At 40.9% G+C, this 16,425-nt stretch overlaps 1 protein-coding gene across 8 annotated transcripts in view; it reads right to left on the bottom strand.

Annotated features, from left to right (window-relative positions):
• arhgef25b (Rho guanine nucleotide exchange factor (GEF) 25b) overlaps nt 1-16,425 on the bottom strand; it is a 42,506-nt gene that overhangs the window by 10,961 nt on the left and 15,120 nt on the right. For 5 of the 8 annotated variants that reach the window (XR_008572184.1, XR_008572185.1, XM_054783796.1 and 2 more), the window contains 4 exons: nt 13,075-13,173; nt 3,916-4,202; nt 3,737-3,844; nt 1,046-1,161 (listed from right to left, as the gene is read on the bottom strand). Coding sequence is in view for 6 of the 8 variants with exons in the window: in XM_054783796.1 (XP_054639771.1) it covers nt 1,046-1,161; nt 3,737-3,844; nt 3,916-4,202; nt 13,075-13,173 (610 nt within the window). In the remaining 2 variants the exon portion in view is untranslated. Of the gene's footprint in view, nt 1-1,045; nt 1,162-3,736; nt 3,845-3,915; nt 4,203-8,718; nt 9,291-13,074; nt 13,174-16,425 lie in introns of those variants that run through there. The other 3 variants (XM_054783793.1, XM_054783794.1, XM_054783795.1) reach the window with 3 other exon arrangements.

Below are 16,425 nucleotides of genomic sequence, written 5' to 3'. Positions count from 1 at the left end.
TGCATTTGCCCTGCCCTGCCCATAAGAGCTGGGCAGGGCTCATGTGGATGGAAGAATCACACATGACAGGAAGGAGGAAGTGGAAGAGCGTGGAGAAGTGTAGCGTGCTGAAGCTTACGCTTTGTAGGGAAAGTTTCATGCGTGCACACGCGTGCGCACACATAGTTCACTTCCAAATGTGAACATTGTGAATAGTTGATGGTGTTATATTTGGATTGTTAACATTGCAGCCTTTTTTTTGGCTTACAGAAACACGTTGTGCTATCATGCCATGTGGTAGCATGCTAACATGAAGTTTGCCATTTTATGCCGTATTAAAATATAAAGACTTAGTGTTATTATGCTAAGAGTTGCATGCTAATGTTACCATGCTAACGCTAGCATAGTAGCCTTTTCCGCCGTTTTTATAAGTACAGACTTACAGAACACTTTGTACTATCATGCTAGGTGGTAGCATGCTAACATTAGCATGTTATCATTGTTAATATGCTAACATTAGCGTTGTAGCATTTTTGCCATTTTTATGAGTATTAAAATATGAAGACACTTAGCGCTACAATGCTAGATGTTGCTTGCTAACGTTAGCATAGTAGCCTTTTTTGCAGACTTACAGAATATTGCTAGCATGCTGACATTAGCATAGTAGCATTTTCGCCATTTTCATTGGCAGGACACTTAGCGCTATCATGCTAGGTTTAGCATGCTAATGTTAGCATTGCTAATATCAGCATAGTAGCATTTTGGCTGTTTTCATGAGTAGAAACCTATATAAACACTTGGTGCTATCATGTCAGGTGTTATGTTATGCTAGCACGCTAATACTGGCATATATTTTTGTCCATACGCACATTTTGTGTTTCTGGCGTATGCAGACTTTTAGTCTGAATTCCACGCACATTGTTATAGATGAGGGCCCTGGATGTTTGCTTCTTTTCTTTGTCATGGACAGCTTGCTTCTCTGTCCCTCTCCATCACACGGGCTGGAGCTCATTAAAAAGCATATAAAAACATGGCTACTTCCCAAAATGCGTGCGTCGCCACTCACAAGCTCTTCTCTAAGGCAATGTTTCTCTCCTCCTCGCCGTCCTCCGCGCCACACCACCGGCTTCCGGCATCCTCGGTCACAGCGCGGCAGTCCTCAGCTTGCAGCGATTTGCGGCTCTGAAATCGAGACGTTACATTGGAGCATCACATGCGAGAGTCTGACCGGCGGTGACATGTGCGGCGCTTGTCCGGAGATGCTGCGCACGCGTGGGCGGGGCCACTCTCGCCGACCCTAAGAGCATGCAGCGCTTTTTCAGGGCCGTTTGAGGGAGAGTTCAGGCATGTGGGAAAGTAGCATGAGGTCTGATGGACGGCTGTGATTTGTCACCTTGTGTAACATTAGAGGTTTGTGGTGGGGGGGCGGCATACGTTACATCACAAACACCCCCCCACATACCCAAAAGCAGTCTAATCTCATGTGAATTTGACTCTAATCCTCTTGACATACTGCAGTCTGTTCCCTCAATCTCTGAACGCTGCTGCATAATCCCTCTGTTAAGGCCGCAAGTACTGGAGGTCACATGTGCACTTTGCTGCCTTCCTCCTGCACACATTTCATTCTTCTGAAAAAATACACTACTCTTTTTCTTGAAAATATATATGCATGCCTAAAACATACATAACGTTTTCTTGAAAATAAACGTCCATTTTTCTGGAAAATATAGACATTTTCTGGAAAAAAATAGACTAATTTTTTTCTTGAAAATATGCATCTTTTTCCTGGAAAATATAGACATTTTTCCTAAAAAAATAGTTTTTTCTTGAAACATTTTTTTTTCTTGAAAATATGCATTTGGGGGGATAAAAACTTATACAAAAGTATACTGCTTTTTAACTTAAAAATATGCATCCTTTTTCTTGAAAATGCAGACATGTTTCCTAAAACAGACATAACATTTTCTTGAAAATAAACGTCCTTTTTTCTGGAAAATATAGACATTTTCTGTAAAAAATATACTACTTTTTTTTCTTGAAAATATACATCTTTTTTCTTGAAAAGGCAGACATGTGTCCTAAAAAATACTTAACTTTTTCCTGAAAATAAACTTCCTTTTTTATTGAAAATAGACATTTTCTGGAAAAAACAGACTACTTTTTTTCTTGAAAATATGCATGCTTTTTCTTGAAAATATAGACATTTTCCCTAAAAAGACATTACTTTTTTCTTCAAAATAAATATCAGTTTTTCTGGAAAATATAGACATTATTCCTAAAAAATACTTTTTTTCTTGAAACATTTTTTTTCTTGAAAATATGCATTTTTGGGGGAGTGTGTGTGTGTGGGTGTGTGTGTGGGGGGGGGTAATAAAAACCTATACAAAAGTATACTGCTTTTTAACTTAAAAATATGCATCCTTTTTCTTGAAAATGCAGACATGTTTCCTAAAACAGACATAACATTTTCTTGAAAATAAACGTCCTTTTTTCTGGAAAATATAGACATTTTCTGTAAAAAATATACTACTTTTTTTTCTTGAAAATATACATCTTTTTTCTTGAAAAGGCAGACATGTGTCCTAAAAAATACTTAACTTTTTCCTGAAAATAAACTTCCTTTTTTATTGAAAATAGACATTTTCTGGAAAAAATATGCTACTTTTTTCCTTGAAAATGCAGACATGTTTACTAAAACATACATAACGTTTTCTTGAAAATAAACACCCCTTTTTCTGGAACATATACACATTTTCTGGAAAAAATATACTACTTTTTTTCTTGAAAATATGCGTCCTTTTTCTTGAAAAGGCAGACGTGTCCTAAAACATACATAACTTTTTCCTGAAAATAAACGTCCTTTTTTTATTGAAAATAGACATTTTCTGGAAAAAACAGACTACTTTTTTTCTTGAAAATATGCATGCTTTTTCTTGAAAATATAGACATTTTCCCTAAAAAGACATTACTTTTTTCTTCAAAATAAATATCAGTTTTTCTGGAAAATATAGACATTATTCCTAAAAAATACTTTTTTTCTTGAAACATTTTTTTTCTTGAAAATATGCATTTTTGGGGGAGTGTGTGTGTGTGTGGGTGTGTGTGTGTGTGGGGGGTAATAAAAACCTATACAAAAGTATACTGCTTTTTAACTTAAAAATATGCATCCTTTTTCTTGAAAATGCAAACATTTTTCCTAAAACATACATAACGTTTTCTTGAAAATAAATGTCCTTTTTCTTGAAAATAGACATTTTTTGGAAAAAATATAATACTTTTTTATCTTGAAAATATGCATCTTTTTCTGGAAAATATAGACATTTTTCCTAAAAAATACTTCTTTCCTTGAAACATTTTTTTTCTTAAAAATATGCATTTTTGGGGGAAAATGTAAACATATATTAAAGTATACTGCTTTTTTTCTTGAAACTATAGAAATGTTCTAAAACGAAAGGTACTGTTTTTTTCATGAAAATATAGCCACGTTTGCTAAAAAATACCCTTTTTAAAAAAAAAGTACAACATTTTTTGTGAAAAAGCTGAGTGGATGATCAGGACTGTATTGACAGAGTACAAACCGTCTAACTGAGTTTGTTTGGAGTGTGGCCCTGACACTCAGCATCTCACAGAAGCCATCACATTCCAGCAATATCTTGTTATTTTCGAGTAGTCAGTGTACAGCTTGTACAGCAGTATAGATTTAGGATGATGTGAAATGGTTGCTGAAATGCTGTATGTGCGTGTGTGTTTCCTTTACCAGACTTGCTGTGTCTCCGTCTCGCAGGAGGTCCGCGGGTAGGTCGCCCCGACAAGAAGTCCGTGGAGGAGAAGAAGCTTGTGTCCTCTGCAGGCCATCTTTCCTCACCTGCACAGGAAGAGACAAACATGGTAAGCAAATGTTGTATGTGAATGAAAAAGGCTGAGATAAAAAGTCACCATATCCGTGGAGGGAAGGATGCTGTAGTTGTTATCATCTCGCAGGTCCAAATCCCGCGCTCCGCTGTGGGACAGGAGCGGCGGCGTCCGCTTCTCCATCCGCCCCGCTCCTCCTCTGCCGTCAGAGCTTAGCTTGCGGACCGGAGCGGTGAGCCACTTCTTCAGGGCGCTGATGGGGCGGCGTGGTCCGCCCGAGCCGGGGCCGGAGCCGCCCAGGGACCGGTGGGGCGCCGGGCCTGGCTCGGGATTAACGGTGCCATCGACGGTGGCCACGGAGTAGGACTCTGCTGCAGGGAAGCCAAAGCTCAAGTTCACAAAAATGTTCAATTTCCTGTGCTGAGCACGCCCCCCCCCCCCCCCGAAACTTTACTCGCTGCATCATTACTACAAATACAATAGAAATGCTGTCATCAGCAAAGTCCCACAACCTCAGGTGCACTTTGTATACTTGATGTGGCATATTTGTCATGCGCCACACGGGACGTACGTGCAGCTGCATCACTGCTACTCCTCCCGCTAATCAGCACATTTATTAGTCCTTCTACTACGTTCATGTTGTTTTATTAACACTCATTCTTTTGATTCATTGAGAATATATATGACGTGATATGAAGGTTTATAAAAAAGATCATAACATGTAAAAAACATTCATGTTAATATTAATGAATCATGAATATTTGTTATTTTTTAGGACTTTAACATTACTATATTCAAATGTTTTTAATTCATAAAGATTAAAAACAACCTCAAATTCATTAATTTTTTATATTAATGTATTATTTTTATTAACATTATTTTAATGAATTTATAATACATATATTAGATTATATGAATATTTATTTTTAAAAACTTAAATGTAAAATAAAATACGTATTCGTAATTTATTTATATTCATTATTTCAAATATTAATCAATCATCCATCCATCTTCTATGCCGCTTATCCTCACGAGGGTCGCGGGGGTATGCTGGAGCCTATCCCAGCTGACTTTAGGTGAGAGGCGCGGTACACCCTGGACTGCTGGCTGGCCAATGGCAGGGCACATACAGACAAACACTCACATTCATTCCTATGGACCATTTAGAGTCTCCAATGAACCTAACATGCATGTTTTTTACCCGCTTTTACACGCACCGGTTGGCCATCTTTGCCGTCTAAAGCATCAACAATGACGCTAAACGGTGTGTCAGTGTCACGGTGATGCAAGCCTGTGCTTTTTTTTTCTTTTTTTTTTAGGCGCTTATGTAAGGGGTCATTTTCCCACAGAGCAACAGCTGGACTTCCATCCGGACGTTGTGGAGCGTCAGCAGAGCACCCAGGCGACCTTGATTGCAACCTTGCATGCCGCAAGTACAGGCAAGCACCAGTATTACCACCATGCAACTAAAGCTCCCGTGCGAGAGGTGCAGGAGAGTTGCAGCACAGGTTGCAGAGGGAAGGCTTGAAGGGAGACATATCCATTCAAGATTCAAGAGTATAACATAGTAAAACAGGCAGTTATACTATGCATACTGTCGATCCGTCTGCGTGTAAAACTATCATTCTGTAAGTGTTCATATAAGGGATGAATTGGGTTGACATGATTTCCGATGCTGCTTTGGTACATTTTGTTTTTTTGTTGTGACGTTTTGGATCAAATTCATGACAAAAACTGAAGTTCCAGTGTATTCAAACGTGTGAGGTTTCACATTTCAGGAAGGTCTGTCCAGGTTTAGGTAAGCCAGCGCCCCAGCTATAAATGCAGCCTTTACGGTACACGTGACTGCGCTGGGGAAGAATTAGCACCGTTTATGCATGCAGAGAAATGTTAGAAACTTATCAGGGTGTGCGGTTTATTTACCAGATCTAAATCTCTGGAGTCCACGAGCTGCTTTCGCCCCCTTAAATGGTCACCATGGGGAGATGCTGCTATAAACGCCTCACTCAGTCGTCGCACCAGGAGAGCTGTGAGTACGTACTGAATGTCACACAGCGCGTGAACTACACATTCTTCCATATTTTCTTTTTTAGGCCAACAGATGCAATTCTCACTCCAACTCAATCACACTGCAGTCTTCCTGTTCAGCGTTTGCAGACCAATACTTGACTGAGAAAGTACCGTATTGACACGACTCAGTAATCCCTCCTTTATGGTGCTTCATTGCTGATCAGTCAGTTTGGATTCCTTGTTTATAAATACATTATTTTGGTAGTTACAGCATAGAAAACATGTTTACCACCTTCTAAATACACTTTTGAACATTATTAGAGCCCTCTAGACATGAAATAACACCCCTATAGTCACCTTTACACTCCTATTACCCAATATAGAAGACCTAATAAGAGAAAATAAGGCATTAATGGCCTTCTAAATACACATTTTAACATTATTAGAGCCCTCTAGACATGAAATAACACCACTATAGTCACCTTTACACTCCTATTACCCAATATAGTAGACATAGTAAGAGAAAATAAGACATTAATAACCTTCTAAATACACATTTTAAGATTATTAGAGCTCTCTAGACGTGAAATAACACTCCTATTGTCACCCTTACACTCCTATTACCCAATATAGTAGACATAATAAGAGACAATAAGTGGTTTCGATTGGAGCTTTAGCTTGGCGTGGGTTACATAAGGGGATTATTGTGCCTGTTGTGAGATGATTGAAAGCTGCAATAAAAGCCATCAGGTCTGGTGCTTGTGTGTCTCAGCCAACATGACAGTATCATTACTGACACCTATTGACCAGTGTACAATACTACACAGCAACACAACCTCTTTCAATGTGTCTTCTGGATGCCTAGTATTTGGATTTGACTTAATTTAGACATTTTTATGCTTGAAAATGCTTCGTTTAAGCACAACATATATAAAATATGCTTAAATATGCTTATTTTTTAACTAATAGGCCTTATTCAACCACAAAACAGCATGATTTATTCATGAATATACAGTCACACCTGTCTTAGCGGCCACCTGTCTATAACGACCACCTGCCTATAGCAGCCACTGAAAAATCCCCCCCAGCAAATTTACATGTTATAGACCCTGTGTATAGCAGTCACCTGTCCAACGCGGCCAGCGGCCACCCATTTTGTCTCCCTTGGTCAATATCTGACCGCATATAGCAGCCAAATTACCAACTGAAGTAGAAGCTTCATGCACGAAAAAGTTTCGTTTTTCAATCAATGAAGCCGTTGTGTGTAGACTTTAATTACTGAGTTGTAGCTCAGTCACAATCATTCACAAGATCCACACAAACTGTCAGTTGTTCCACATAAAAAAAAGCCGTCTTCTTTGGAGCTTGTTGTAGACAGTGACACCGTTTATTTCCTGGTGTGAGACAATGTGCACTGGTCAATACTGTAATGCCGCTTGTTGTGGGGAAGGAGAGACTCACGTCGCCGATGCACTTTAATCGCTTTATTAACAGCAGTTTATTAACCTAGTAGTTCTTTACAACTTTTATCCGCAGTCCCACAGTGCCCTCTACTGGTCAACATGTAACAGTGTAATTATGTATCTGCAAACACAACAAGCTTCTAATCAGACATGTTAATATGTGCGCGCACAAATTCAAAATGGCCGCCAACCTGTCTATAACGGCCACCTGCCTATAGCGGCCACTAACGGGAAACGGCAAATGTGGCCGCTATAGGCAGGTGGCCTATAGACAGGTTTGACTGTATTTTACAAAACCTGTGAAAGAGTGAAGCTTCCAAATTTGAAGGGCAAAGTGGTGAGGCATTACTGTACTGACATTATTTTGAAGGGCATGACTGAAGTGATAAAACCAGTGTAGTGTTCTTATTATTGAGATGGAAAGGTCACCCGTGTTACCCCTGCGACATCTCCACATAGCCGGCTGCCGTTTGACACCCCTGCGCAACCTGAAGCTCCATTGTTCCCCTGAAGCATCACAATGGTGGAAAACATCTCAGGTGGGATCTCCTTGTCATGCCAGTAACGTTGGAAGCCATCAGGACCGTCAAGGGAGAATAAAACTTTCATCCACCTTTCAATGTCCCATGTTTGGTGCTCTCCTGCTAATCCCAAACCTTGAAACACTCGGCACCGGTAACAACCTTCATTTGGGCTGAGCATGGTCCCGTGTCTTGACCTCCGCTGACATTTTTTTGGGGTCTACCGCTTGACTTTTTTGTTCCATGAGCCTCAGCATGTTTTCCAGAAGTTAGAAATGACTGTCTTACTGCGTCCAAACTCAGCATCAGTGGTGCGCTGCGAGAGAGAGGCCTTGCTTATGCAGCTCAACAATCAAAGAGAGAAAGCTTTCTTTCCTTTGCCATCAAGAGATGATGACAGTGTGAACACCTGACACTAAATCACATTCAATCCACTTTTTACCAACATTTGGCCTTTTAAAGGATGTGATCTTCAACTTTTCATCAACAGCCTATTTCACTTCAATGCTTCTTTTTGTCTCCCTCCCATTTCTTCTTCTTGCATTTTTAATCTCTGCTTAGAAACCTCTTTGACGTGCAAAATGTGCATTCTTACAATGACTTTGATGGCTCGTGTGTCTGCAGCATCCATCAGCGGCGTAATCACTCAGTGAGCAAGTGGAACATTGCAGGATTTAAGGGTCAGGGCAGTAATGGCGTGGAGTTTAGTGGCTTTGGCTCCAAAGGAAAGCTCCATTGCGTTTGCTCCATTCCAACATTCTAATGTAGTTTGCGGTCAGAGCCCTGGTAATGTAAGAGTGCGTGTAGGATTGTGGCTGGAGACATCCAGTGAGGAGAATGTCAAGCTGCCTGAAAGAAATGATGTTGATCACAATAACAAGCAAGTAGCGTACCTCTGCTTGGGACAAAGCAGCATCCACATTGGCGCAGCAGTTTTCTCAACAGGTGCTGACACCCGCACCCCCGCCGCCGGCGACCCCCTCTCATGACCGTCCTCATCCAGGCATGGCGGCGGATGCACGCTCATACACGCAAACGCACGCTCCCGCCGCTAATCCCCACAGGACAGGATGGGAGGAAGGACGCAGGAGGAAGCGCGGTGGTCATGGTCCAGTCCCAAGCATGAAATCTTCCTACTCCAAGCTTGGAAGATGAAAGAGGAAACAAGAGGCAGCTAAAAAGAGTCACTGAGGCCAGCGGGAGGGAAAGCGCATGAGACGGACCGCAGGCGCCGAAAAAGTGACAGGCTGATGTGTGATGGGCGGGATGACATGCATCCTGGTCCCGCCTCCTTTCGCACCACTTCCCTCCCGCTTTATCAGACTCATCTGTCCATCACGACCTTCAGCATCACTTTATTTCATAATAATACATAAATACAAAAACACAAATACAAAAATGTACTGCTTTTACTTTTGCTCCCGTTTTTCAGCAGCTGAACTCAAAGATGTCAAACATTTTCCACGTACGCACAAGACTCCTATTTGTCTCAACGGACAGCAAGATCACTGCACAGGCGTGCCTGAGGCTGGCCACAATAAAAGGCCACTCCAAAATGTGCACTTTGACTGTCATTTGAGCATATTTTTGGAATCAAGCACAATAGTGCTTCAATCACATTTTGTGCTTGATGCCAGCCTATTATTAGTCAAAAAAGTCAACATTAGTCAACATTTTGGAGTGGCCTTTTATTATGGCCAGCCTCAGGCACGCCTGTGCAGTGATCCAGCCTATTATTAGTAAAAAAATATGCATATTTAAGCACATTTTACATATTTTTGCCTCAATGAAGCATTTTCATGCATAAAAATGTGAAAACTAGAGAAGCACTATAGGAGAGCGCAGCGCAGACCTCCGCCGAGCGCCATAGTTGCCCCCATATTATGATTCACACCAAAATAATAATTCTACATTTATTTGGATCAGTATGTGATATTTTGTAGAGCCTGTTAGAAACTTCCATCTATCCTTCCATCTTCTACCGCTTATCGGGGATCGGGTCACGGGGGCAGCAGCCTAAGCAGGGAGGCCCAGATTTTCCCCCGCCACTTTGTCCAGCTCCTCCCAGAGGATCCCAAGGCAGTCCCAGGCCAGTTGGGAGACGTAGTCTCTCCAACGTGTCCTATCTCGCAATGTTAAAGAATGCTTTAAAAAATTCCTGAATGCAGACGGTGATCCGGATCACCCCCAAAATGTAATCAGCTCTTCCATATCCTATTTCCCACACTTCCTGAAAATTTCATGCAAAAAGTTATTTTGAACATAAACAGACAAACAGCACAAACAAAAACAAAAACTAGAAAAGCACTCGGAGAGTGCAGACCTCCACCAAGCCCCGTACATGCTAACATGCTAACACCTAGCATGACAGTGCTAAGTGTTTATATATGCCTCTACCTTTGAAAACAGCTAGAAATGCTGCTATGCTGTTAGCATGATAGCAATGCTAACATGTTAACGTTAGCCTGCTAACACAAAGCATAATAATGCTGTGTGTTTATATATGTCTAACTATGAAAATGGCTAAAAATTGTACTATGCTCATGTTAGCATGCTCGCAATGCTTATGTGCTAACATTAGCATGCTAACGGTTGAGAAATGTGGAAGTAGTCATGGGTAATAACAGTTTCACGGAAAAGTGTGAAATGAGAAATGTGTCAGTAGTAGCAGCTGACAATAATTAGTTGAAGGGAAAAGGGTGCATTTTGGGAAAATTTGAATTTTGGATCACCCCCAAAATGTAATCAGTTCTTCCATAGCCCATTTCCGACAACTCCTGAACATTTCATCCAAATCCATTCAGAGCTTTAAGAGTTACTGTGAACACAAACAAACAAGGCAGATCAACGCCGGCAAAAATACAACCTCCGCACCTTTGGGTAATGAAGTCAAATCCAATTATAAGGCATTCAGAAGACGCATTGAAAGATGCTGTGAATTGTAGTATTGTAAACTGGTCACTAGGTGTCAGTAATGTTGGCACCAGACCTGATGGCTATAATTGCAGCGTTCAATCATCTCACAACAGCCACTATAATCCCTAAATAAGAAAGTTTGTTTGTCCAGTCATATTTTCTCATTGCACTTTTTTTTTCCAGTTAATGTTAAAGTCTCGTCTCGCCTCGTTCCCGTGGGGTCCCAACCTCGTGCACCATCTTGTCTCGTGAGCCGGGTGCCTGGTGACACGCCTACTAATTACCCAGTGGAAATATCAGCAGCGAGCACATGAGCCGGCAGGATGGAGGTGGGCAGATTTGATCTGAAAGCTAAGATGAAGTATTCATGAGCGGATGATCTTGCAGAGATGAAGAGCGTCGTGTTGTTTTCCATCAGCTAACCTGCTGATGACTTTCAATGTTTCATCATTAGATGTGAAAAGGCTGAGCTATAAAAGGCGGTAAATCCATCTTTCATGCCAGTACACCATCTCAAGGCACCAAAGTATAAAAATGATACTTTAGAGTAGCCAGTGTGCAGCTTGTACGGCAGTGTTCCTTCAGAGGATATGCTGTACAGCAGGGGTGTCCCCGTGTTTTTCCAGGGAAGGCCACATTGTGAAAAATCGTGATGTGTCGGTCGTGAACGAATCGGCTCTAGAAGCGGCTCTTTGAAATGAACCACAGGAGCCGGGTCGTGTCGTTGGGAGCCAACTGGGAGCCGAGTAGCTTTTTCCTAGCCGTTTTCTGTGGTCATTGGTCAAGACGCGTGTTCACACCGAGCGGGGGAGGGGCGGGGTTAAACACACGCTGTGGTGCTCGTAGAGCCAATTTGTTTGTGAGAAATTTACATAAAGAGATTTGACCTATTTTGACTTACTTTGTCTATTGAGATGGGTCTGTCTTTGTATTTTATTTATAATATAAAATGATCATATATTTTTGTAGCTGCTCATTGAGGTTTAAATAAATTCATTTCAATAATAAACATTTGATTTTTTTTTCATTTTACACAATACACATCATTTGGTAAAACATTCATTTGAGACAGGAGCCACTTGAGAGCCCAAAGAGCCGGTTCTTTTTAGCGAGCCGAGCCAGAAGTACCGGCTCTCTAAAAGGAGCCGAAATTTCCATCACTAGTGAAAAATGTAAGGATGCAACTGTGCTACTTTGATATTATTATAGGAGATATGCTAAGAAGTGATAAATATTTATACATCTCAGCTTTGTCATTCAGGTGAAAAAGCAGATTATTCACATCAACTTCACTCTCCTCACATTTTTGCTGTTGTTTTTTGTAATTTTCCAAAATAATCTTCATAAATTTCCCTTTTTGTAATATTCCGACCTTATTCCCATAATGTTTTCACTTTAGTCCTTTAATAAGTTTTTCCCCAACCTAATTTCCCAAAAATGTCAACTTTATTTTGCTCTGACGGTGTCTCATAATATTATGAATTTTTAAAAAATATCACACTTTTTGTTTCATATTTCAACTCTGTGCCGCTAAAATGACTTGTTTTTTTCTCATAATTTTCTGAAAATGTATTCTCGGAAAACTGTGACTTTTTTCTCTTTAGAATCCGACTTTTTGTCTCTTAATATTTTGACTTTATTCTTGTACAATCACAGCTGTTTTTCCATCCCTGCTGCTGTTGTTTCCAAATATTTCATCTTTTTTCTTCAATAATCTTTATAAATGTCCCTCTTTGTAATATTCCGACTTTATTGCCATAGTATTTGGACGTTATTATAACTTTTTCCCCAACCAAATTTTCCAAAAATGAAAACTTGATTGTATTTAGTTTGTTTCTCCTAACAATAGGAGTTTGGAGTGTGGTTTATTTGTTCACAGAACGCACACCCAACAATGAACAACTCCTTTCTTCCTCCTGTGCGCCCTACGCTGATGAGGCGTTCAAGCGCACTGCGTGTTTGCGTGTGTCAGGCTTTCCTAGAGTAAACCATTTCAAGCGGCAGAACTTTGCCCAAGAAGCTGAGAAACACGAGTGAATCCGAGAAAGACGTACAAAGGTGGTGTCTGGAATGTAAATGTTCCAACACACGTTGCAGGGGGACCGGTTTAAGGGAGACGCATAAGAGAAAGTGTCATGATGATTGGACCTGTGTTCATACATTTGGGTGTGTAGGATGGAGTCATTGGATGTGAATGATTTCTTATGGGAACAAAGGGTTAGCTTTTTGGATGTTTACGTTTGCATCAGACCTTTTAGAACGGATCAATGAGGAAAAGCCAGGTTCCACTGGAGTATTCTTATTATTATTATTCTTATTATTATCATTATTACCTTTGCATCCTGTGGCCACAGTGGACCTCCTGGCCCACCTGAACTCCATCTGGACAAGCCGACGGTTGTCATCTACCAGTGCTTCCTCCTTGCTGCCGCCTGAAATGGTACACACAAGTGTGGTTAATATGGCCTATTATTAGTCCTTTTTTAAAGCACATTTGATGTATTGTTTGCCCAAATGAATCATTTTCAGGCATCAAAATGGCTCAATGAAGGCATTAAGATGACTTGATCGCCTGCAGTTTGTATCCATTAATAACAAAGAATGCAGACATGTGAAGGTCAGCCATGGCATCCCACAGGGTTCTGTGCTAGGACCCGTATTGTTCAGCCTTAGCCAATATCATTAGAAAACACTCCATTAACTTCCACTGCTATTTATGTCTCAATGACATAAAGAGCTGGATGACCTCTTAAACTCAGGTAAGACTGAAATCATAGTCCTTGGTTCCCAGCACCTCAGAGACAAGATTGCAAACGATATTGCCGCCCTAGATGGTCTTGCACCCACCCCCCACAGTACAGTCAGAAACCTTGGTGTCATCTTCCATCGGGACCTTTCCTTTAGTTCCCAAATATGACAAATGAGGAAAAACAGCTTCCTTCCATTTACCAAAAGAAAATCAGAACGTTCCTGCCACTACCAGATGCTTTTGTGACCTCCAGGTTGGATTATTGGAACTCTGATGCCCTGAGAAATCTTAAAAGACCCTTCAGTTAGTCCAAAATGCTGTCTTAATCGGAACCAGAAGAAGAGATCATGTCTCACCTGCGTTAACCTCACTGCACTGGTTACCTGTCAAATGTAGACGTGAGTTTAAGATTGTCCTTCTTGCATATGAAGCACCACAGGGTCTGGCACCAGTATATCTTAAAGAGATCCTAGAACCCTATCAACCCGGCAGAACATTACGATGACTTGCCCCTCCTGGAAGTTGAATGGGAGGTAGAGCATTTAGTTATCAGGCTCCTCTGTTATGGAACCATCTCCCCGACTCAATCCGGGGGGCAAACACCTAAAAGTCAACTCAAAAGTCATCTCTTAGTTAGAACTAGTTAGAACCTACTCTTTCTGTACTCATTTTTATACTCAACCCAACCGGTCGAGACAGACGGCCGCCCCACAGAGCCTGGGCTCTGTCCGAGGTTTCTTCCCAAGAGGGAGTTTTTAGGCTGATAACGTTGAATCAAAGAGTACTTACATTTACCATTGATTTCCTTTGTACGACCACCTGGCATCCTACATACTGTAGTTATGTCACATGGATGGCAAACAAGTCTATTGGCCATCATCATTTGAAAGACATGAACTTGTGGCATCACACTCTTCAGAAGAATGGTCACACCCAAGACACACACAGTCATGTGACGCTTATTTTTAACAATGTTAGAAAAACTCCACCAAACAGGAATGTTACTGTTATTTTGGGTGAGACGCACAAGCACCAGAACAACAGGCTTTTATTGCAGGCTTCAATGACCTCACAACAGCCTGCCCCCCACTCAGCTCTCCTAACAGGGAACACATTTAAAGCAACACACACACACGCAAATCTTGTTTATGTGTTATTTTCACTGATTATGTAATAGGAGTGTAAAGGTGACTGTAGGGGTGTTATTTCATGTCTAGAGGGCTCCGATCATGTTAAAAAAGTGTATTTAGAAGGTGGTAGACAGGTTTTCGATGTCTTATTTTCTCTTATTATGTCTTACTATTTTGGGTAATAGAAATGTAAAGGTGACTATAGGGGTGTTATTTCATGTCTACAGGGCTCTAATCATGTTAAAAAGCATATTTAGAAGGTGGTAGACAGGTTTTCTGTGTCTTCTGTGTCTTATTTTCTCTTATTATGTGTACTATAGGGGTGTTATTTCATGTGTAGAGGGCTCTAATAATGCTAAAAAGCAAATTTAGAAGGTGGTAGACAGGTTTTCTATGTCTTCTGTGTCTTATTTCTCTTATTATGTGTACTATAGGGGTGTTATTTTATGTCTAGAGGTCTCTGATAATGTTAACAAGTGTATTTAGAAGGTTGTAAACTGGTTTTCTATGCACTGACTATGAAAATATTCCATTCCATTTAGAGAGAAGGAGTCCTACTTTGCGGAAGTTCACTTACCACGGTCGTGTCTGGGAGCAATGAAGCGCCATAAAGGACCCACTTAGCACACATGAGAAGCCACTTTAAATGTCCTCAAATGGACCCTATGCAGCGTTCCACTTGACTCGCCAGCCTCTAAGCGACTATCAGAAAGAAATTGGAGAGGTAGTCACGTGACCGTCACGTGACTATCCCAGGCTATGACTTCAGTGTGTCCGTTTAGCTCATTTTTTGCCATGAAAAAGGTCATTTTAAAGCCATTTAGCAATTCTAATACTTGAGTGTGCTGTCAAACATGACAATTCAACTGTTTTGACTTTACAGTATGTCTTTATAATCCAAGCCAAGCAAATATCACTAATGCTCTAAACCAGGGGTAGGGAACCTATGGCTCGGGAGCCAGATGTGGCTCTTCTGGTGGCTGCATCTGGCCCTCTGGCTTTAACGCAATAACATTTTTTCATTGTAATTTTCTTTTACAGAAATCAGTATTAAAAATAACATTCAAAATATAAAACTTCTTTATGCACTTTAATCCATTCATCCATTTTCTACCGCAAGCACAGAAGTCACATTAATGGTAAGAAGTATTTTACAGTATTTATTATTGGTTAGCTTCAATATAACAACGTTATTAAACAGAATAAAGTCAGAGAATTATTATACTCTAAAATTATTGGTCATACTTAATAAGGCACACATTTAGTTGTATTGTCAGTTGTTGTTAGTTGTATATGGCTCTCACGGAAATACATTTTAAAATATGTGGCTTTCTTGGCTCTCTTAGCCAAAAAGGTTCCCGACCCCTGCTCTAAACCATACTGAGAAGGTTTTCTTAGCTCTAATGATGAAGATCAAGGTTGGGTTGTGGGGGCAATTAACGAAGGGATTAGTGTGTCTTTGCTTGCTGATTCTTCTTTCATTATTCCTCCTCAGATTTCCGGTGCGTTGTGGAGCACGGAGACGAGCCTCTCAACTATTAGTGTTATTGATAAGCTCAGCGGCCGCGGCAGGAAGACCCCGGATTGTTGTTCTCCATGAGACCTACACACGCGCGACCACGCCTCAGACTACGAGCCGTCCATCTGCAGGTGTACTCCCTCGTTTACCTGCCCTCTTTGGTGCCGCCCCAGCGCCTTCCTTTTTGTCTTCTTAGTGTATTTCCTTGCAGTGCACCGTCGTTTGTAGCGCCGTGCCCTCCGACGCTACCTCCTTTTCTTGTATTTGTGCTCTTCACTGCGTGACC

This window comes from Dunckerocampus dactyliophorus, chromosome 8 (assembly GCF_027744805.1).
Source record: "Dunckerocampus dactyliophorus isolate RoL2022-P2 chromosome 8, RoL_Ddac_1.1, whole genome shotgun sequence".
Lineage (NCBI taxonomy): Eukaryota > Metazoa > Chordata > Actinopteri > Syngnathiformes > Syngnathidae > Dunckerocampus > Dunckerocampus dactyliophorus.
Note: the sequence above shows the minus strand (reverse complement) of the source record. Positions and strands in the feature narration are given on the sequence as shown.